Source organism: Salarias fasciatus, chromosome 17 (genome assembly GCF_902148845.1).
Source record: "Salarias fasciatus chromosome 17, fSalaFa1.1, whole genome shotgun sequence".
NCBI classification, from domain to species: Eukaryota; Metazoa; Chordata; class Actinopteri; order Blenniiformes; family Blenniidae; genus Salarias; species Salarias fasciatus.
Genome location: NC_043761.1, coordinates 22,403,847 through 22,427,289, shown reverse-complemented (window position 1 = coordinate 22,427,289; position 23,443 = coordinate 22,403,847). Strand labels below are relative to the sequence as shown.

The window sequence follows — 23,443 nt, the reverse complement described above, 5'->3', positions numbered from 1 at the left end:
GTGAGCCACTTGGACTAACCTGGACTTCATTCTATAGAGATGTCAAAAGCAGGACCTGCTCCAGGACCTGCTCCAGGACCTGCACCGTTGTCATGTAAACAGGCCCCCAAAATGTTGTAATAGTCTCTGCGTCCATAGAGAAATGATGTCAACAACAGCTCTTGGTATCTTACATTCACATGGAACACATGAGCACTGGAGAGAATTTCAAGGAACTGCTGCCTTTTATGGGGAAGGTTTCCTCTGTGGCTTTAGAAGATGGCTAACATGAGGATGAAGATAGAACCTGTGCCCTCTCTCCTGTTAGGACACTCCATCTGTGACAGTGTGCTCCCTGAGGACCGTCCAAACCAGCCCAGCGACCAGCGGCTGACTCACAGCGATGCGGCGGTCACAGAGACAACGGGCTTGTCTACTTTTGCTTTACTCCAGCTTTGTTTTTCTAAATCAGATTTTTGGACATTGACTTCAGCTGCATAAGTGTTGAGCAGAATGCATGAGGGACCCTGTCAGGAAATAACAGATGCTCTTCCCATATGGACACAAACAGCGTTGGTGTAACATGCTGGTTGATGTTGTTTTGTTCTGCTCCTCCTGGCGGTCCTGGTGTTCGGGGTGTCCGTGATGCTGATCGAGAAGCAGATCCAGAAACTGGACGAGTGGAGAGCGAAGCTCGGTGAGACGCTCCCGGCCGTGGAGCAGTCGTTCTGAGAGGCGTCGCAGAAACACAGCGGCTGGTGTTCGGTCTGGAGAACTTCGGTCCTGCTTCACCACACCTGATCGCAGCGAGGAGTCTGATTCTGGGCCTCCCGGGAGCTTCTCAGTAGATCCAGGCAGACATCTCCCAGGGGGGTCCGCTTCTGCCATGTACCATGAGACAAACGTCAATTCAACTTTTTACTGACATGATTAACAGCTAACTGGCCAGCAGTGATATAGGGGGAGGCGGTTTATTAATAATAACCTTCCTGCTAAATTTGTTACCATTTCAAAACGCTAGTCACAACTTTCTTCAAGAATATAATGGTGTCTGCCATCAGTCTCTGAGGAGTCCTCACATGTCCTGCTCTCCGTCCCTCTCAGAGAGCGTCCTCCTCAAGCCAGAGGTGGCTGAGACTGAGCGGCGTGTCGGTGAGGACCAGCCGCCGCCGGCCAGAGGAGACCACACGGTCATCATTTACAACAGAGTGCCCCAGACGGCCAGCACGTCCTTCACCAACATCGCCTACGACCTCTGCAGGAAAAACCAGTTCCACGTCCTGCACGTCAACATCTCCCCAAACAACCCTGTCCTCTCTCTGCAGGACCAGGTGAGCGAGCAGGACAAGCAGGACTCCAGCTCCCACACCAGCTGGTTTCCATTCACCCTGGTGCTTCTGATGCAGCAGAGACAAAGGGTTCAATAACACATTCTCTGGCGTGGCTGCACACTGCTGTGCTGCTTCAGAAAAGTTCTGCTTTCAGATGACAAAGCTTTAACCACGCCCTGAGTAGGGCTGGGTAATAAAACTATATACCGTAGATACTGATCACTAAATAACTTTTCCTCCGTAGACATATGAAACACGGCCAATAAGCTTTTGGATAGATTCCATATTTCAATGTTTTGACGGATAATGACAAAGAGCTGCTCCCTGCTGAACCGATCATGTGTCTGGAATAGAGCCATGCCGAGGAGCAGCCGGCCTGCTGCAGCCGTGGACCCCAGCAGTGGGGGGACGACCTGTCCTGCTCTCACTGTGCTCCAGTCTTCCCTCCACCGTCCAGGAAGCTGCGACCGCACTCCGCCCAGCGATGCCAACCAATCTCCCAAAACTCTCGAAACACAAACTGAAATTCAGCCGGCTTTTATCCCTTCTTGACCCTGAGAGACAACTTTGAATTTTCATTTTTTTAATTTTATAATGACAATCAAATAACCACTCATTTGTTGTTTTTAGCTTGGACTGGTTTGTTGAGATGTGCGACTGTGAGCCAGTATTATTAGTCTTAAACTTGACTGCCTGGATACACAGCGCTCAACTCTCTGTTTTTGAACATCACTGATCTGGAAAACTTTAATTTGTCTACAGAAGTCCTCCTCAGTCACTGTTGGGCCCACATTGCTTTCTGTTTCCTTTGGGGAAAGACAGCTGAGCTGACTCGGTCTCACTGAAATGTCAATCTGGTAGAAGCTTTCAGTGACTTCAGAACTTTTACATTCATCTCAAGCACCAAACTGCAGCTACTCTTTTCCATATTAAGCTTGTTTTAATCTGTCATCTCCAGATTCGTGTTGTGATAAACATCACCTCATGGAAAGAGAAGAAGCCCGGCTTCTACCACGGCCACATGGCTTATCTGGACTTCGCAAAGTAAGATCTTTCACTTCCGCTGGTAGTGATAGTATTCACAGTACTTAGAAATGGTCAGTTTGTATTTGTCTGGAGGATACACTTCATATATTATCAGCTCTGATCAGAGAGAGTCGTCCAGCTCTGCTCCACTGTCACTCCTCCTTAATAACGCCCTACTAGAAATAAGCTAAATATTCTTAAATCTGGGCAAATTTTCTTGTTTTGAGCAAAAAAATCTGCTGATGGGGTAAGCAAAATTTACTTGGCTAGAATTCATTAAACTAGACTATAAATCTAGCCACTTTAAGACCATAATGTGTCTTAAAACTAGAAAAAAGAGTCTAAAATGTAAGAAAATTTGCTTCTAACAAGCAAAGAAACTTTGTCGTGTAAGAAATATTTACTTAAAATCACTTTTTTTTTTTGCTGGTAAACTGTATAAATGCATGTTTTATATTGATGTCTACTCGTTTCTGACATTACTTTTACAATTTAGTGCAAATTTGTTTAAAATCCTATTTTTGTGACAAAAACCGAAGTGGTTGAACAGCTTTACTACATTTGAATTTCGTGATTGGCTGGATGATGGCATCCAACGCATTTCATGTATACCATTGTTGTAGCTTATTACTAGTAATTCTAGCTCAATATTAGCTGTAGTGTCTTATTGAGAAAATGTTAGATATACTTTCTTAAAACAAGAATAATTTTCTAGAACAAAACTTGCTTGTCAAGATTATTTGACTTTTTAGACAAAAAAATAAGAACAATATCCCTGAAATAAGATTATTTTTACTTTCTTAGAAATCCTTTTTTGCAGTGTGAGTGTGTGTCTTCAGGAGGGCCTGACTGTAAACCTGAGAAGCTCTGGATGCAGATCCCTTTTTTCTGCGGACATGTTTCAGAGTGCTGGTGAGAGAGCGGGACTGACTGCTCATGGCTGCTTCCTGATTGCTTTGTGAAGGTTCACTGAACACTGAATGACACTCGTAACCACAATCTTAAACACCCTCTGATCTTATTGTTTCTGTCCATTTTCTGTGGTAAAATATGCTTAATTTCATTTGAAGAAATTCACGATGATTGTTATATGTCATACAATGCATAACATAGTTAATATAAGAAGAGACATTTACTGTGAAAGGTCATTTTGGCTTCCACTACACAAAATGTTATTTTGATACTGCCTGCATGTACGCTGACATCAGATTGCAGCTGGAGATGATGGAAGCAACACAGTGTTTTGTGAAATCGTTCTCGTTACCATCCTCCTCAAACATGGGACAACACAGCAGACAAACACACAGAAACACAACAGTAACGTCCCTACAGTGGACAAAACCTTGATCATCAGACCTTGCCATCCTCACTCCCAGCCTCGTGGCTCAGTCAGTCCCCAGTTTCTGGGGGCTCGTCCGGTTATGATTAAAGCTACACAAGCAGTTTTACAAGCCAGATTATATGCATTCATATTATAGTCCATTTCCACTAGACTATATGTAAGCAAGCAAGCACTCAAATAAAATGTAAGATTTCCCACAAATCCCCCTCTTGGCCAAAAACAGATTTTAGGACCACAAAATTAACATTCCTGCAAAACATACATTTCTGCATGGTCTGCAAGCATGTCTCCAAGTACATAAATAAATAAGTACATCAATTAATGAATAAATAAAGCAATGTTCAGACAAGCAACAGTTTAAAACAAAATGGTGTGATGAGTGTTGATACTCAACTGCCTCGGTGGACAACTGACTTCCCACAGTCCTCTCTTCAGGTTAGGAGGCCGGTGTGTCCTCTCCTCCAGGTATGGAGCTCTTCAACCTAGAGAGGCGAGTGTGACAGATGTGATACCACTTGGCTGCTTTCTCCTTCAGTCAGACAGCATGGGTCGTCCGGGCTGTCACTTGGAACGGTCCGTCCCAACATGCCTCTGTCCACCCCCTCTTGGGTCAGCGCAGGTCCACAAATCCTAGATTCACGTCCTACTCCAGGTGTTCATTGCCATCAGGACCAACCTCCTGGTCCTGGAAATGGTGTCCCGGTCTCTGGTTCCAACAGGGTTAGGAAGGATAGTTAAACTGAAACACACACGCAGGCGTGTGAGCGTGGCTCTTTTCTCAGCTTTCTTTGAAGGAAATTAGTTTCTTGTGTTTATCAGTTGTGTGTGTGTGTGTGTGTGTGTGTGTGTGTGTGTGTGTGTGTGTGTGTGTGTGTGTGTGTGTGTGTGTGTGTGTGTGTGTGTGTGTGTGCGTGCATGGGTGCGTGTGAAGCTGCAGAAGGAGCTGAAGAACCTGTGTGTGGAGGAGGGCCAGCTGACGCGAGCTCTGGACATGAAGCTGAACATCCGGCGGCAGAAGAAGGAGGTGAAGGAGCAGCACGTGAAGGAGGTGCTCGGGTACGGGCCTGCGCTCCTCCGCGCCGCACGCCGTCCACCGCGCTCACACCCCCGCTGACCCGAGCCGCTCTTTCAGCCAGTGCACCCACATCCACCAGAGGCGCGAGGAGATGGCCGACAAGATCCAGAAGATCTCCGGCCAGACGCAGCAGCTGAGGGCCGAGATCAAGAGCCTGAGGGACGTCTGCGGCGAGGAGACGGAGAAAGCCCAGGTACCGGCGGCCTCCCGCAGCAGCGGCAGGCCACTTCCTGTTCCCACGCTGACGCCTTCCTCCTGTCCCCTCCAGGCCATCTACAACACCCTGTCCGCTGCCGTGGACAAGCTCCACCAGCGCATCCAGGCTCACTCCAGAGACCTGAAGCTCGCCGCCGCCAAGATGTCTGCAAACATCTGAGCCTATTTACTGTTCTCATATCTTCTCACTTTCAGAGCCTGATCAGACCAGGGGGGTTCCACAGTCTGACAGCTCATCTGTTTCATGCTGTTTTGTCTTCTGTTTAATGATTCATAAAGACAAACCAAGTCAACCATGTGTTTGGAAAAATTCTTTATCACTTGTCTTCATATTTTTCTCATGAAAAGTTTGACGACATGCCGACTCTTCTGTTTTCCTGATCAGCCCAGCCTCTTTGGACTTCAATCTAGAAACACATTTCCACTCTGATTTCACTGTAAAGCTGATGCTGCTGCATGACGACGAAGAGAAAAGAACTGAGGCTGGTTCTTCAGCCGATCCCCGAGCTGACGGGGTCAGAGGTCGTCCTCCTTCGGCCCCCCCGCTGCTCCTTGATCCGAGGCGGGCCGGAGCCTGCTGGACCTTCTGAACGTGGAGACCTGAGTCTTGTAGTCCTTGATCTGGGTCCTGGCCAGACGCAGCTGGTTGATTTCGCCGATCAGAGTCATGTTCTGCTGGACAGACGGCCGTCACATGTCAGGAGATGAAACTCCAGCGTTTAAAGGTGCAGTACGTCACATTTTCAGTCAAAAAAAGAAACAACGTAAAACTATGTAAATGCATAGTTTGTCTTTTTTGTCTATTTACAGATGTGATGTAAATACATCAGCTTAACTCCTGGGACAATACACAGGTTCACGTTCTGCTTTCATAAGTGCTCAAAACTTGTTCAATAATTTAATTGACACAACTACAAATGGTGCTTCCACAGGTGCTCAAACCTTAAAAGTGTTCAAGTAGAAATGAACACTTATCCACCTCAGCGACAGTGTCAGCCGCGCTGAAACTCTCCCAAGAAGAGGCTTGGACATGCTGAGGACACCCAGGTCGCTCGCTCACATGCTGCACTGCTCACTGGGAAGGCTCTGGCTATCTTGCACAGACGGAAAAGCTCCTGGAAAACATATTGTTTCACATATTTGAAACTGATTTTGTATTGAGATTTTCTGTGTTTAGGTCTGGGGTTTTCTATATATTCTCATATAAATATCATACACAATAGGACAATGTTTTTTTACATTGTTTTTTTTACAGTAAATTAACTCAAGTAGGAGAGAGTTACACAACAACTTCAAGTAACATGTTCATGAATGACCTCTGAACCTGACATACACCTTAGTAGCTGGGGTTCCAGACAAAGCTGCTTCACAGTCAGTCTCCAGTCTCCTCCTCCTCTAAGTGTGGCTGCTCAGCTGTGGGAATACAAGGATGCTGGGAAATGACAGATTGACAGACAGACAGGTGCGCGCGCACGGACACGGGCACAGGCGCACACACATACACACACACACACACACACACACACACACACACACACACACACACACACACACACACACACACACACACACACACACACACAAAGCAGCACATTGTGCTTTCTTCTGACCAAATATGAGAAATGTAGAAATGCTTTCGGGTGACTGGGAGACTTCCCTCTTTCCATGTGGAGAATAAACACAGCTCTCCCCCGGTCTCAGATCAGCGTGACTTGTGGTCTGGTGGCGCCCCCTTGTGGGAAAAGGGAAGACGTGTGAATTGACTGAAACTCACACAGTCCAAACTGTACAAATGAGGATTGTTGTTAATGTAACAGATGATCAATGATCCACCTCAATATCTGAGGCCCTTACACCAACTTTGAAAACACCATGTTGTTTGTAGGTCACTGCAAATGCCATTTGAATTTCAGAGCAACATCAGAAAGTTGGTCAAACAGTGCTGTGGAGAAGTGATTTTGGCATTGAAGGGGATGAAATGCTTGACAGACACAGACAAAAGAAGAGTGGAGGTGGTGTGGCGTTGTTCACTCACACCACTGTGGAGTTTCAGGTGCTGGAACACATGTGAGACATAGATTACAATGGATTTCTGATGTACCCTCTTCTTAACCGTCCCTTTTTACCATCTGGAGTAATAGTCTAGTGGTAGAGCGTACGCCTCTCACCCGAGAGCTCGTGGGTTCGCGTCCTGGCTCTGTCGTGTTGTTTTTTTTCATTCGTTGAAATTCTGGAATTAACTAAAACATTCTTCTAGTCAGCTTCATCAAGAAAGCACAACACTTATTTTAAGTCAATATTTCTTACACCACAACGTTTCTTTGCTTGTTGCAAGCAAATGTTCCCACATTTTGGACTATTTTTTTCGAGCTTTAAATGGGGCTGTATCATGCAAAATTCACTTTTTCTATGTTTTAACCTTGTTATATAGTTATGTACTCACCAAAAACACCCCCAAAGCGTTTTTTCTTTTTCCTTCATGCCTGCCTGTTTGAGCTTTGCTCGTTGCTGTGCTGCTCAGAGAGGCAGCCCCTCCCTACCCGTGAAAACGCTCTGTTTCCCATGTTGACGTGGCACGGAGAAGATGGCTCCCCTGAGCCCCCCTCCCGCAGGCCCTCGGTCATCATTTGTAACTGGGATTACGGAGATAAACTTTCACCATCGTCTGAAAGCAACAATGAAGCAAGAGCAAGAGTCTGAAGGGTCTGCGCTTGGTGAGTTTCTAACAGGAAAAGACGTCTTCGTGTGTCTTTGGGTGAAGAGAAGCTCGAGCAAAAGAGCTAAAGCTAGCCAGCGTTTTTGTTTTGAAGCGCTGATTGGTTGAAGTATTGTAGCCAAGTAAATTTAGCTTGCAGGCAAAAAATGCAATTTGTGTTCTGTTTTTTCAATGTTTCTGTTTTTCATTGCTGATTGGATGGATGATGAAACCTGTAGGTATTGTAAAAACTGTTGGCTCCTGATGCCGAACTTCTGGACCAGAAGCGGGAATGGGACCAGGGTGTTATTGTTGAAGATGTGTTTGAGGTGAGTGATCCCTTTATCTGCCCAGGAGCTTCAGTGTAATGGTTGTTTATTGCTGGTGAAGTCCGGGTTGTGCCAGATGGGGGTGAAGAGTGAGGGTGCCAGAGTGGAGTCAGTGATGCTGTGTAATTTCCACCAGGCTGTCAGAGCCGATGATATTGTGGGGTTTTTGAAACAGGGGTGTTTTTGATAGACTGAGTGAGAAATAGTAAATCTGCTCAATGTATTTCATTACTAACTGTCTGTTCTATGTCTAACCAAGTGTTGTCTGACTGAGTGGGGTGGGTCCATTTGTAGATATACTGAAGCTGATTTGCTCGTGAATAGTGGTGAAAATGTGGTGCATTGAGTCCGCCTAATGTTTTTGTTTTCTGAAGTGTGGTCAGTTTTATTCTTGGGGGTTTATTTTTCCAATAGAATTTATTGATGGATGAATCAAGAGAGTGAAACCAGATGAGAGGTGGGTGAGTGGGGATCACTGAAAGGAGATAGTTAATTTTGGGGAGGATTGTCATCTTTATTGTTGCTATTCTGCCTAATAGTGATAGTGGTATGTTCATCCATCGTTGGAGATCATCGTTTGTTGTTTTGAGTAATGGAGTGAAATTTAAAGTAATCTGCTCTGACAGCCTGGGAGAAATATGGATTCCTAAGTAAGTGATGTGACTTACCAGCACCACGCCAGAAAAAGTGGCATGATCTTTATGTCAAGGTACGTTGGACATAATAACCAGCATTCAGTGTGCACTTATTAAGAATAAACTTAATTTAAAAAAGTGTGAGGCATTAAGATATATTCAGATTGTATTGTAGATTGAGAAATGCCCAATGCAGCGGAGGGGACAATCGTCTTTATTTGGCCAGACGCAAACTTGTAGCTGCGGTTTCCATGCAAATAAGGTATGTTGGTATCTCGAGAAATGAATGTGTGCAGGTGTTTTATTGTGTATGAATGAATTCCTTTTCCTTCCCGGTGCTCTTGCAGCCTTCCAGCAGTGTCCCGGTCACATCCCCCAGCGCTCCAGATCATCCAGGTCCATCAGCAGCAGCATCTGGACAGACTGCTCCCAGAGCCCCTTTGACTTTGGCATCGGTAAATATTAATGATGTTACAGGTGTTGGTAATTGCAAAAATATTTAGAGAAAACATGTTGAAGGAAACACTATCAAAACTTTTTCTGCAGTTTACAAAGTCAAGGTTTGCCACGTCTCATGGTGCTGCCTTTACACCAAACCTGAGTTTGGCGAGAAAACATGTCAGCGAGGTAATGTAGCAGCAGCACGGTGTTGTCCGGCTCATTTCAATGGATGATGTTTTTAGCTGTTCTCTCTCCCTCTCTCATCAGGCCTCCAGCTCTTCTGTGTCCTCCAGCACCCCTGCAAGTGCCACGACAAGCAGAGCACAGTCACCTGCCCGCAGTCCCAGGACATTTATTCAGACGGTCTCTCCTCTGTCTCTTCCTCCCTCACCTGTGGCAAAGCGGCCCTCTGCCACCTCCATCCCACCAGCGACTGAGAGAGCGCTGAGGAAGTTTTCACTCCAGTTATTTTCTTTCCATTGATGTTTTACAAAAGTCCTGTCCTCACCTGATGTGTCCAGCCCCAAGAGAGAAGACACAGCACCCAGAGCTATTTACCACATCACCAAATACAAAAATGGTTCAACGCTAACAAACTATCTTTGAACATCAGTAAGACCAAATATATGATTTTCAGTTACAGAAGGACAGACGTTGACACAACACTGACAGTGGAAGGTATAGAGATCGAGAGAACAAACGAAATTAAGTTTTTAGGTGTACTGCTGGATGAACAACTAACATGGAAATCCCATATAGAGTACGTTAAAACTAAGATTTCTCAAACCATTGCTGTTCTGTACAAATTGAAAGAGTCACTTCACAATAATTCTTTGTTTCTGTTGTACAATTCATTGATTATACCATATCTGACCTACTGTGTTGAAGTCTGGGGAAATGCTTGTAAGACCTACATTGAACCACTCTTCCTCTTACAGAAACGAGCGATTCGTGTGGTGAATGGAAGTGGTTACAGAGACCACACTAACCCAATATTTATAAAATTGAAATCCTTAAAAATGAAAGAATTGGTAGAACTCAACCTTCTTAAAACAATGTATAAAGATCACCGGAAAAAATTACCATTTAATTTACAGAATAGATTTGCAAAGCGAGACAGTCAATATAGATTAAGAGGCACTGAAGTTTTCAAACGACCGGAATCAAGAACCAAATTGAAAGAAAGATGCAACACAACAAAAGGAATCAATTTATGGAATAAACTTGACAGTGAAATTAAGAGGTCTCAGTCCATTCACATCTTCAAGAAATGTTTAAAAGCACAGTTATTGGGAGGGTACGACTCTGTTTTAAAGAATGGTCAAACTTAGAATGATTGTTTCTTTTGAAAATATTTCATTAAGGTTTTTTTTTTTTTCTTTTGTATTTACACTTGGGAAATGGTTGTATTTGATCTGCAATTATTTGTGAAATTTTCGTATTTATATTTTGATTAAGTGAAATGGTTGTATTGAATTTTGCTTTTTTTTTTGTGATATGTTAACAAATCTTGACAAATTGTCATTTATTTTATGTTGATAGGGGCAGACATCATAAGTCTCACTTCTTTCTGTTCCTTTTCATTTCTTTCTTTTAAAAAAGAATGAAACAAATAAAATCAATCAATCAATCAAAAAATACATGGCATCATTTGACATGCTTTTTCTTTTTCCTGTCAATAATGATAACTTTTCATCAATAAGATTTGTGCGTATTCTTTTATTCAGACCACAATCCCCTGTTGTCTCGTCCGCAGCCCTGCCTTCCATCGCTGGATGGGAAGTTGATGAAGAGGAGGACCCAGAGCTGGAGTTTCTTCAATAGAAAAATCAATCACAATGCACACCAGCAACCAGGAACGTTTAAAAAGGAAACTCTGTAGCCGATGTATCCCCATGATGATCCACCATGGACATGTCACAAAATAAATACCGTGTTGGCCCAAATGTAGGCATTGTTTTTTTCCAAAAATTGAATTCTCCAAAATGGGGTCTCACTATCATCGAGGACCAGATTGTTGTTACACATCAGCGCCGCTAGATGGAGCCAAAGTACCAGTGAGCAGGAAGCAAATGGAGAGTTCTGCAGTGATCTGATGAAAAATGGAGGAAGGTGACCATCTGGAAGGAAGGGGCTGGAACGCTGGACAAGTGAGCAAACAACAGAGGAGAAGTTTAAACTGATGGTTCAACACAGCAGAGTCAACAAACAACTGCCAAGCAGCCAAGATATATTAGACTGAATTATTAATGCTCATGAAGTTGAATAGAACTTGAATTTGATGCTTATGAAGTTTTTTACTTCATTAATGCAGTTGTTGAACCTTTGAGGAACTTATTTGTTGCTTATTCACTGAGTCACAGCCTCAGATTTTGAGAAAGGGAATGTAGTTTATTTAATACTGCAGGAATATTTCTTGATCTTTTGTTAAATTGATTGATAGACAGATGAAGGAAGGAGAGTCTGTGACTCTTGGCCAAGAACTTGAAATTGATGCAGGCGAACAAATGTTTTTCACCTCATTTATTGCAACACGTTCTCCATTGGTTGTCCACACACACACACACACACACACACACACACACACACACACACACACACACACACACACACGCACACGCACACGCACACACACACACACACACACACACACACACACACACACACACACACAAAGCAGCACATTGTGCTTTCTTCTGACCAAATATGAGAAATGTAGAAATGCTTTCGGGTGACTGGGAGACTTCCCTCTTTCCATGTGGAGAATAAACACAGCTCTCCCCCGGTCTCAGATCAGCGTGACTTGTGGTCTGGTGGCGCCCCCTTGTGGGAAAAGGGAAGACGTGTCAATTGATTGAAACTCACACAGTCCAAACTGTACAAATGAGGATTGTTGTTAATGTAACAGATGATCAATGATCCACCTCAATATCTGAGGCCCTTACACCAACTTTGAAAACACCATGTTGTTTGTAGGTCACTTCAAATGCCATTTGAATTTCAGAGCAACATCAGAAAGTTAAAGTAATAATGGCATCCTCATTATTTTGTCTTTACATTGCTGTCTTGAAACAATGAGGAAGCATCAGCCTCATCCTCAGCTCCTCCAATCCCACTGTCCTCTGCTACGACCTCTGCGTGTGTCCCATCTGCTCCACCTCCGACTGCTCCACCTCCGACTGCTCCCTCTGAGCTCTCCACATCCGACCCTGTTCACGCTCCAGCAGGAGAAGCACAGACAGCTCCAGGTTCTGAGCTTTACTGGCTGCCAGCGGAGATGAAAAAAAAGATACCAGCTCAGGATCAGAGATGGATTTCAGCCGCCATCTGGAAAAACCAGCGACTGCGAGTAGACCTGGAGTTGTGGTCCGCACCACCAGAGCCTGCTCTTATTTACCATCAGGCTCCTACTCCAGAGCGGTTTTTCACCCACAAGCTCCTCCTGTGGATGCCGCATCACTTGTGGAAAGTGAGGCTGCACTGCCCTGTGTGCAGAAAGCAGCTCACAGGTGCTGGTGTCCACAAGAGAGCGCGCAAAGTCTTGGATATTGACAGTTATTACATTTTAATCACAGAGACTCTGAGATGCAAGTCAGTTGGGTGCAAAACAAATGACATCTCCTCCAGCAAGACCATCCTTGACCAGCTGGATATGGCTCACAGGCTGGAGTTCAGGCTGATCCTGACGCAGAAGTGAGTAAACCAGATTGATAAATGTTTGGAATCAAAGCAGATTGATCACTAGCTGTGTTTATTAATTCTGTGTGTCTCTTTTGTTTATCTTTCTCTTTCTTTTAACAGATTTGCATGTGACATCCGTGTCATTAGGTTTTTGAGGGAGAGGACGCTGGGAAACAGCCCCACACGTTTGGTTAAACAGCTGAAAGAAAACCACAGCGAGGAGTGGCTGAAGCGCCTCTGCCGATATCTTGGGGCATGCTCTGACTTTGCAGCTCGGCCCAGCTTGCTCCCCGTCACATTCCAGGAGCCTCTGAGCCAGTAGCAGTACCAAGTCACCGCTGGATGTTGGCTCTGTATGGGCCAGACATTTTGAGCAGGCTGGACCACATTAAAACCACAATAACGTCCACATTTGGCACCATCCTGAAAATGGACTCCACCAAAAAGGTAGATCACTTCGATGGACATCCTTCGATATGAAATTATTATTTTCAGTCATATATGACAACACTACATCACAACCTGAACTCTGAATGCTGTGGTTTTTATGAAGATGAAATGTGATGCTAATGTGCTTCGTCCCATCTGAAATCACAACACTGTATGTGGGCTTTTGTGTCATTATAGATCACCACAAAACTGTCTGGCGTTCCCAGAGGGACTGGTCTGTGGCTCTCATCAGTGAGTAATGAGGTGGGCCAAATCCTCATCAGTGTCTTGACTGCTCAGGAGGGTCCTGGGCTCCACATGATGGCTGCTGGGCTCATCCGGCGCTACAGTGATGCTGGAGTGGCTCCTCCTCACTCCTCTATGTTGACACTGACTGCTGCACGCAGCAAGGAGAACAGACAAAGCTGAAAGAGAGGTTTGGTGGGTGGCCAGATGTGGTTGTAAAACTTGACATCTACCACTTCGTGCGGCGGCTGGCGTCTGGATGCACAAATGAGGCACATCCCCTGTACCCCACCTTCATGGCCAAGCTGTCCTGCTGCATCTTTGAGTGGGACAGCGGTGATGTTTCCTTGCTGCGGAGGGCCAAGAGGGAGCAGCTGAGGAGAGAAGGTGTTCCTCACTGATAAATTGGTGGACCAGCAGATCACCAAAGAGGACCTGGCCCTGCACTGCAGAAGACGGACAAGAGGAGAGCCACAGACCATCATCATGATTGAGGGGCTGCTTAACGAGCTGATGGGTGTGAAGGGCAGAGACCTTCTTGGTGTGCCTCTCTTAGACCAGGAGAGGATGCAGAACATTTGGAGAGTCCAGAAAAGGCACATAAAATGCATTCAGGACCAACCAGGTGTGCTCCTGTACACCCAGACTGGAAGTACCACTACCAAGGAGGGCATCATTCTCCCAAAATACCGATTTGCCAGGGGGTCGTCGGGACCAATTGCACCTGCTGGCCCTCTTCCTCCTCCTCCCCCCACTCGCAGGGCTTACAAACGGACGGTTGAAAAAAACAAATGTGGCCAGTGTCACCAGCCCCGCACCAAGGAAAGTGGGCACAGCCAGTACTATGGTCATGTGTCCTGCCCACAGAATGCTGGTGTGCCACTTGACCAGTGGATGCAAGAGATGCGGCAGAAGAGGACCAAGGAGTGATGGAGTCTGGGACTCTGAATGTTGTAAATAGTTTTATATGTTCTTAGCACGGCTATTCAGTTATTATTAATCATTTTTTTATAGTGTTGTATATAATTGTGTGGAAATGCTTTGGTGTGCATAGTTAGCTCTTTGTGTCATACTCAAATAATATGTTTGTATTTTTCAATAAATCTGGCCTTTATTTTTGCAGCAGTGCTTTTGGTTTGTTATTCACATAAATATCTGTTTAGTAAAGTAAAACAGACAGACCTTTTTGCAATTGTGGCGTGGAGCGGTATTGTAATTTATCAATCTCACTATTAACTAAAAAACCAACAACGCCACTCCAGGAATTGCACCTAGAGAAATAAAGCCAAAGCACACAGATTCATAACCTTACTGAGAGGCGGAGACGAGTTGGTTAAGTTTGGACAGGTTTTATTCACAAAAAGAAATTGAATTAAAACAATTCTTTATTACCACAGTATTTTTAAAAATAAGGCCAAGAATTGCTAAAATAGTGAAGCAAGTGTTCTTATTTCTCTTGCTCTCACCCACACACACATGCACACACACAAACACACTTACAGTGAAAAAGGGGACTAGGAGCTGGGGCTTAACCGTGACTGGGGAGGGGGAGAACCAGAGGGGGTAGAAACCTTAAACTCAGGGAAAACACAAAAACTCAACACAGCAAACCAAAAAAAGGAAGTGCACCACAAACTAAACGGAGACGACCACCACCAGGGGAATCCACCACCAGCTCCTAGAACAGAACAAAGCAAATATTACAATTTATAAAAAAAAAATGAATTTCAGTTTTCCCACAATGGAGGGAGGGATAAACAGTGTCCCAACTGCGCAGCCCTCCTTCGACGAGACTGTGACCAACAGAAGTCAAACCCTCCCTGCGGTTGGACGAGGCGCCGTCCTAATGGTGGCCACACTGAACGCAGGGAGAGGTGAAGGCAGTACAGGCCGCGACAGGACAGGTCTGCACAGCAGCAAGCAGCGACAGCTTTGATTTGACCTTTTCTTTTCACCAAACGTTTCAACTCTTCAAAACTTTTTAACGGAACACAAAACTTTTTATTACAGAGATATCATCATGACAAAGAGGAGTTCTTTTCTTAAGTTTTCATGACAACGTGGAAAAAATGCACAAAATACAGGAAAAAAAACTTTTTCAGGAGCCATTTTCCTGACTGTAGATTATTTTTTATTCATTTTTACAGTTTCTTAGATGTAGTAGTTATAAAAAATTTTGGCTTTCTCAATGTTTTCTTTCAGTCTCTCCACAGCATTTTCATTTCCTGAGAGATTTACAAATTGGCTTTTTCAGTTATTACTCATTTGTTTAAACTGAATATAGACACAGTCAGAGGATTTCTGTGTGATGGAGCAGGAGTCCACGACCAGTCATCTGACATAGAAACTACACATTTCTTTTACTTTTTTTCAGTTTAAGGAGTCCCAATGCTTCATTTTCACTCAGTAACAAAAGGCGCAGTATGTAAAACGTAACTCACTGCTGTTTGGTGGATTCTGAATTTCCTTCCGTTTCATGTGTGTCTTTAAAGTGAGAACTGTGTCATGGTGGGAGTGCCGTTCGACCCAGGCACAGAGACAGAGGCAAGATGAGGTGTGCAAAGGTTTATTCAGAGCAAAGAGTCACTAGGACTGCAGCCTGGCTGCAGTGCCGCAGGTTGGCTTAAGGCGAGGTTGTGGCAAGGTCGTGGGGTGGCGTGGTGTGGCGAGGTCGAGACGTGGCGTGGCGAGGTCGATGTGTGGCGTGGCGAGGTCGAGGCAAGATCGAGGCAAAATCCCTCACTGAGACGTGCTGGGCAGGAGAGCGCTTCCGCAGCAGCACGGCAGACCAGAGAAGATAACGATCCGGCACGGACAAGGTGGCTGGGAGAGGCTTAAATAGGCAGGCAGGGTGGCGGTCCCCAGCTGACTGTAATGAGTAATCAGCAGGACCCAGGGAGACTGGGACCGCCCCCTAGCCTGCCAGAGCAGAATCCTGACAGTACCCCTCCCTCAAGGGACGCCCCCTGGCAGACCACCAGGCTTCTCGGGATGGTCCCGGTGAAACCGAGCAACCAGCTCCCCGTCCAGGATGCGGGAACGCGGAACCCACTGCCGTTCCTCTGGTCCGTACCCCTCCCAGTCATCAGGTACTGGAAGCCCCTGCCCCGACGTCGGACATCCAATATCCGGCGCACTGTGTAGGTGAGCCCTCCATCGATCCACCTTGGTGGAGGAGATCAGCAGGAGAGGGACAGAGGTTACTGGAGTGATGGGGCTTCACCTGGGACACGTGAAATGTGGGATGGATCCGCAACGACGGGGGAAGGGACAGCTTGACCGCTGACTTGTTGATGACCCGGGAGATGGAGAATGGACCGATGAACCGAGGCATCAGCTTCCTGGAATCAGACTTAATGGGGATGTTGCGAGTCGACAGCGTGACCCGTTGTCCCACCTGATAGTCCGGGGCTGGAGCACGCCTCCGATCCGCCCACCTGGCATTTTCCTCCGAAGACCGGCGAAGGGCGGCCCTGGTGAGGCGCCAGACCCGTTGGCATCGGCGGATGTGCCGTCCCACCGAGGAGACAGCAACCTCCCTCTCCAGCAGGTGCAGCAGCGGGGGGTTGTACCCCAGAGCCACCTCGAACGGGGACCGACCCATGGCCGCTGACACCGACGTATTGAGGGAGTACTCCACCCAAGGAAGCAGGCCACTCCACAGCGCAGGATTGGAAACCGTCACACAGCGCAGGACGGTCTCCATGGCCTGATTGGCACGCTCAGTCTGGCCATTAGACTGCGGGTGATACCCAGAGGAAAGACTGACGGAAGCCCCCACCCCCTCACAGAAAGCCCGCCACACCTGCGAGGTGAACTGAGGTCCTCGATCCGAGACGATGTCAACGGGGATACCATGGAGCCTGATGACATGGAGTGTGAGGAGGTCAGCCGTCCTGCGTGCCGAAGGCAGTTTCGGCAATGGGATCAGATGGACCGACTTGGAGAACCGGTCCACGATAGTCAGGATGCAAGTATGACCCCTGGAGGGGGGAAGCCCCGTGACGAAGTCCAGAGCGATGTGAGACCAGGGGCGTCCGGGAACAGGCAGAGGCTGTAACAGACCAGAGGGAGGGGCAGACGAAGACTTCCCCGCAGAACACTCAGGACAGGCACGGGCGTAATCCTTGATGTCCCTCCACATACCAGGCCACCAAAATCCGCGGCGCAGGTGGAACAACATTCTCCTGACCCCAGGATGACAGGCGAGTTTGGATGAGTGAAGTCAGTGTAACACCTCACCGTGGACCTTGGATGGAACGTACGTCCTGTTGACTGGACCTCCCCCAGGATCCGGCTCACCCACCAATGCCTCCTGCACCCGTTCCATAACGGGCCAGGTCAATGCCCCCACCACACAATCCACCGGGATAATGGTAGTCTCCTTACTCCTCTCTCCCTCACCAGCGAATTGACGAGAGAGGGCATCGGGCTTGACGTTCCGGGAGCCTGGGCGATAAGTGATGGAGAACGAGAAGCGGTCAAAAAACAACGCCCACCTGGCCTGCCGAGAGTTCAACCGCCTAGCAGATCGAAGGTATTCCAGGTTCTTGTGGTCAGTCCAAACCACAAACGGCTGCCTCGCCCCCTCCAGCCAGTGCCGCCATTCCTCCAGGCCAACTTGACTGCCAGCAGCTCCCGGTCCCCCACGCTGTAGTTCCTCTCCGCGGGAGACAGGCGCTTCGAAAAGAAAGCACAGGGGTGGACCTTACCATCGTCCAGTGACCTTTGCGAAAGGACAGCGCCGACTCCAGCGTCAGAGCATCCACCTCCACAATGAGTTGCTGGGCTGGGTCCACCTGTCTCAGGATGGGGGCACTGCCGAAGCACTCCTTGAGTCTGGCGAAGGCCTTCCCAGCCTCCTCAGACCAGGCGAAGCGGGACTTAGTGGATGTGAGCTGGGTGAGGGGGCGTGCTACCTGGCTGTAGCCTCTGATGAAGCGCCTATAAAAGTTCGCAAAGCCCAGGAAGCGTTGCAGTTGCTTGCGGTTCAGGCCAGTCCACCACCGCCTTGACCTTAGCTGGATCCGCCTGGATCGAGCCCTCTGCGATGGTGAACCCCAGGAATGAAGTGGAGACAGAAGAATTCACATTTCTCTGCCTTGACATACAGCTGGTTCTCCAGGAGCCTCTGCAGCACCTGCCGGACGTGGTTGACATGCTCCTCCTTAGATCTGGAGAACACCAGGATGTCGTCAATGTACACAAAAACAAAAGTGTTCAGGAAGTCTCTCAACACATCATTAATCAGACGTTGGAACACTGCTGGGGCATTGGTGAGGCCGAAGGGCATGACCAGGTACTCGAAATGCCCCACCGGAGTCTTGAACCTCGTCAGCCACTCGTCCTCCTCACAAATGCGGACCAGGTGGTACGCATTGCGCAAGTCCAGCTTGGTAAAGATGATGGCTCCCTGTAACAGCTCGAAAGCTGAGTCCATGAGGGGCAGCGAGTATTTGTCTTTGACTGTGATGTTGTTGAGCTGCCTGAAATCGATGCACGGGCGAAGAGAGCCATCCTTCTTACTGACGAAGAAGAAGCCTGCCCCGAGGGGTGACGAGGAGGGTCGGATGATCCCGGCCTTCAGGGCATCCTTGATGTAGGCTTCCATGGCCTCCCTCTCGGGACCCGACAGGCTGTAAAGTCTCCCCGACGGCAAGGTCGCCCCCTTCACCAGTTCGATGGCACAGTCGTAGGGCCTGTGAGGGGGTAAAGACAAGGCCTTGGTTTTACTGAACACAGGAGCCAGGTCATGGAAAACCGGAGGCACCAAGGAGAGATCAGCAGCCTCCATGGTGGGCTGACGGGTGGGCAGAGATGGAGAACAGGCCGCCGACCGGAGGCAGTTGGCCAGGCAGCGAGTACTCCACGAGATCACCCTTCCCCCGGTCCAGGAGATGAGAGGGTCGTGGAGCTGCAGCCAGGGGTACCCAAGGATCACCTCATCCATGGACTGGGGTAGAATAAAAAAAAACTGATCTCCTCCCTGTGGTTACCGGAGGAAAGCAGAGCAACAGGAACTGTGCAGGACTCAACGATGGCAACCTGGTTCCAGAAGCACCGAGGACCCGTTTGGCTGGAGCATGCCCGTTGACGTCGACCCCCAGCCCCCGCGCCAGCCCCTCCGAGATAAAATTCCCTTCAGCTCCAGAGTCCACCAGAGCCTTGGATTGCACCTCCACTGACCCCCATGACAAAGTGACAGGCAACAGAAGCTTCTTAAGGGGACTTTGATCCTCCTGACCCGCCAGGCCCCCTACTTTCACTGGCGGGCCATGTCTTTTGGCCAATTGGGACACCTGTTCCAGACATGGCTGGACTCCCCACAGTAGAAACACAGTCCCAGACTCACCCTCCGCTGGCGTTCCGGCCCGGTTAGCTGGATACGACCGACCTCCATGGCATCTGGATCCTGCTCACCCGTGAGTGCCGGAGCTCTGGGGCGGGCTGAGACCGTCTTACCAGGGCAGACCTCCCGGGTGCGGTTGTCCAGCCGAACCGCTTGGGATATCAGGTCATCCAGCGTCCTTATATCCTCTCGGCGCGCCAGTTCAGCCTGGAGCTCCGGACGTAGCCCAAACAGGAACACCCCACGCAGGGCTATGTCATTCCAACCACTTGCGGCTGCCACCACCCGGAAGTCCACCGAGTAATCCGCGATGGAACGACCTCCTGTTCTCATCGTCAGCAGCCGCCGGGAGAAATCCCCCTCTTCCTCAGTGTGGTCGAAGGCCTTCTTAAACTCAGATGAAAAACGAGAGAAGGAGTAGTTAGCAAATGCAGCACTCTCGATGATGGCTCGGGCCCAAGCTAGCGCCCGCGAGTCAAGAAGGTTTGTCAAGTAATAGATCTTGGAAGCATCAGTGGGGAACTCCTCCGGAGCCCGTTCAAAACTAATTTACATTGAAGCAGAAAACCACTGGCTCCTCCAACCTCTCCCCCATACCTTGACGGAGAGGAAATAGAGATGATGCGACGCTGGCCGTAGGCCGCTCCACTGGTCACCGAGGGTGGGGGGCCCGATGGCGGAGTAGATGCACCCGGGGCTGATTCCGCTTTCGCCAACTGATTCACCATGGACATACACTCACTCATCTGTTGTCCCAGATGATGCAGGTAGCCCTCGACTGCATCCAAGCGTTCCTTGGGTGTGGCGGGGCGACTCTCTGCTGGGTCGGGGGTCTGGCCGGATCGTTCTGTCATGGTGGGAGTGCCGTTCGACCCAGGCGCAGAGACAGAGGCAAGATGAGGTGTGCAAAGGTTTATTCAGAGCAAAGAGTCACTAGGACTGCAGCCTGGCTGCAGTGCCGCAGGTTGGCTTAAGGCGAGGTTGTGGCAAGGTCGTGGGGTGGCGTGGTGTGGCGAGGTCGATGTGTGGCGTGGCGAGGTCGAGGCGTGGCGAGGCAAGATCGAGGCAAAATCCCTCACTGAGACGTGCTGGGCAGGAGAGCGCTTCCGCAGCAGCACGGCAGACCAGAGAAGATAACGATCCGGCACGGACCAGGTGGCTGGGAGAGGCTTAAATAGGCAGGCAGGGTGGCGGTCCCCAGCTGACTGTAATGAGTAATCAGCAGGACCCAGGGAGACTGGGACCGCCCCCTAGCCTGCCAGAGCAGAATCCTGACAAACTGTTAAATGTTCATGACAGGATATGCTGAGGCTCGCTGCTTGGCCTGCTGACTTCACTTCAGTCTCACAGCACAACACAGAGAGTTTAGATAGACAATCACAAATGTTTTGCTGATTTGTAAAAAACAGAAGAGAAAAGAAACAAAACACTGCACAATCAATAGGAATTGGTTATTTGGGTTTCTGTTTTTCTGTCACGAGGACAGCCGGGATGCGAACCCACCAGAGCGAGCCATCTTTTTCATAGCGATGATCAGATTAGCATTGTTTTAGCATTAGCATCATTTTAGCATTAGTGTTACTTGGTTAGATCATTTAGCGTAGTTCAAAGGTGTAATTTACGTAGGGTTGGTGGGTTATGAAAACCCAGGGCGCGCTGTGTTCCCAGTGAGCACCGCTCTGCTCCGCTCCGAAGCTCCATGTGAGCACCGCACCGCCCGTCACCGCTCGGACTCCTCGGTGCCAGCATGCGCTGTCACAACAACTCAGCCCCCATTTCATTTTAAGAAACTCACGATGATTGTTGTATGTCATACAATGCATAACATAGTTAATATAAGAAGAGACATTTACTGTGAAAGGTCATTTTGGCTTCCACTACACAGCATGTTATTTTGATACTGCCTGCATGTACGCTGACATCAGATTGCAGCTGGAGATGATGGAAGCAACACAGTGTTTTGTGAAATCGTTCTCGTTACCATCCTCCTCAAACATGGGACAACACAGCAGACAAACACACAGAAACACAACAGTAACGTCCCGACAGTGGACAAAACCTTGATCATCAGACCTTGCCATCCTCACTCCCAGCCTCGTGGCTCAGTCAGTCCCCAGTTTCTGGGGGCTCGTCCGGTTATGATTAAAGCTACACAAGCAGTTTTACAAGCCACATTATATGCATTCATATTATAGTCCATTTCCACTAGACTATATGTAAGCAAGCAAGCACTCAAATAAAATGTAAGATTTCCCACAAATCCCCCTCTTGGCCAAAAACAGATTTTAGGACCACAAAATTAACATTCCTGCAAAACATACATTTCTGCATGGTCTGCAAGCATGTCTCCAAGTACATAAATAAATAAGTACATCAATTAATGAATAAATAAGCAATGTTCAGACAAGCAACAGTTTAAAACAAAATGGTGTGATGAGTGTTGATACTCAACTGCCTCGGTGGACAACTGACTTCCCACAGTCCTCTCTTCAGGTTAGGAGGCCGGTGTGTCCTCTCCTCCAGGTATGGAGCTCTTCAACCTAGAGAGGCGAGTGTGACAGATGTGATACCACTTGGCTGCTTTCTCCTTCAGTCAGACAGCATGGGTCGTCCGGGCTGTCACTTGGAACGGTCCGTCCCAACATGCCTCTGTCCACCCCCTCTTGGGTCAGCGCAGGTCCACAAATCCTAGATTCACGTCCTACTCCAGGTGGTCATTGCGATCAGGACCAACCTCCTGGTCCTGGAAATGGTGTCCCGGTCTCTGGTTCCAACAGGGTTAGGAAGGATAGTTAAACTGAAACACACACGCAGGCGTGTGAGCGTGGCTCTTTTCTCAGCTTTCTTTGAAGGAAATGAGTTTCTTGTGTTTATCAGTTGTGTGTGTGTGTGTGTGTGTGTGTGTGTGTGTGTGTGTGTGTGCGTGCGTGCGTGCGTGCGTGCGTGCGTGTGAAGCTGCAGAAGGAGCTGAAGAACCTGTGTGTGGAGGAGGGCCAGCTGAAGCGAGCTCTGGACATGAAGCTGAACATCCGGCGGCAGAAGCTTTAAATGGGGCTGTATCATGCAAAATTCACTTTTTCTATGTTTTAACCTTGTTATATAGTTATGTACTCACCAAAAACACCCCCAAAGCGTTTTTTCTTTTTCCTTCATGCCTGCCTGTTTGAGCTTTGCTCGTTGCTGTGCTGCTCAGAGAGGCAGCCCCTCCCCTACCCGTGAAAACGCTCTGTTTCCCATGTTGACGTGGCACGGAGAAGATGGCTCCCCTGAGCCCCCCTCCCGCAGGCCCTCGGTCATCATTTGTAACTGGGATTACGGATGAAAGCAACAATGAAGCAAGAGCAAGAGTCTGAAGGGTCTGCGCTGGGTGAGTTTCTAACAGGAAAAGACGTTTTCGTGTGTCTTTGGGTGAAGAGAAGCTCGAGCAAAAGAGCTAAAGCTAGCCAGCGTTTTTTGTTTTGAACGAGCAAAGCTCAAACAGGCAGGCATGAAGGAAAGACAAAAAACGCTTTGGGGGTGTTTTTGGTGAGTTTTAGTTAATCAATTTTAGTTAATTCCAGAATTTCAATGAGTGAAAAAAACAACACAACAGAGCTGGGCCGCGAACCGACGAGCTCTCGGGTGAGAGGCGTACGCTCTACCACTAGACTATTACTCCAGACGGTAAAA

At 47.9% G+C, this 23,443-nt stretch overlaps 1 protein-coding gene and 1 long non-coding RNA gene across 2 annotated transcripts; both read left to right on the top strand.

The window, feature by feature from the left end:
- Positions 1-591: 591 nt before the first annotated feature.
- Positions 592-2,358, top strand: LOC115404079 (heparan sulfate 2-O-sulfotransferase 1-like; the record flags this gene model as incomplete). The annotated part of the gene is made up of 3 exons (XM_030113220.1): positions 592-676; positions 1,084-1,310; positions 2,269-2,358. Coding segments are annotated over 3 exons (402 nt in total), but the record flags the coding sequence as incomplete, so codon positions are not given.
- Positions 2,359-4,683: 2,325 nt separating this feature from the next.
- On the top strand, positions 4,684-5,048 carry LOC115404733 (uncharacterized). Its single transcript, XR_003933371.1, has 3 exons — positions 4,684-4,734; positions 4,811-4,946; positions 5,022-5,048. It is a non-coding gene; the product is annotated as an uncharacterized LOC115404733 (long non-coding RNA).
- The last annotated feature ends 18,395 nt before the right edge of the window (positions 5,049-23,443 follow it).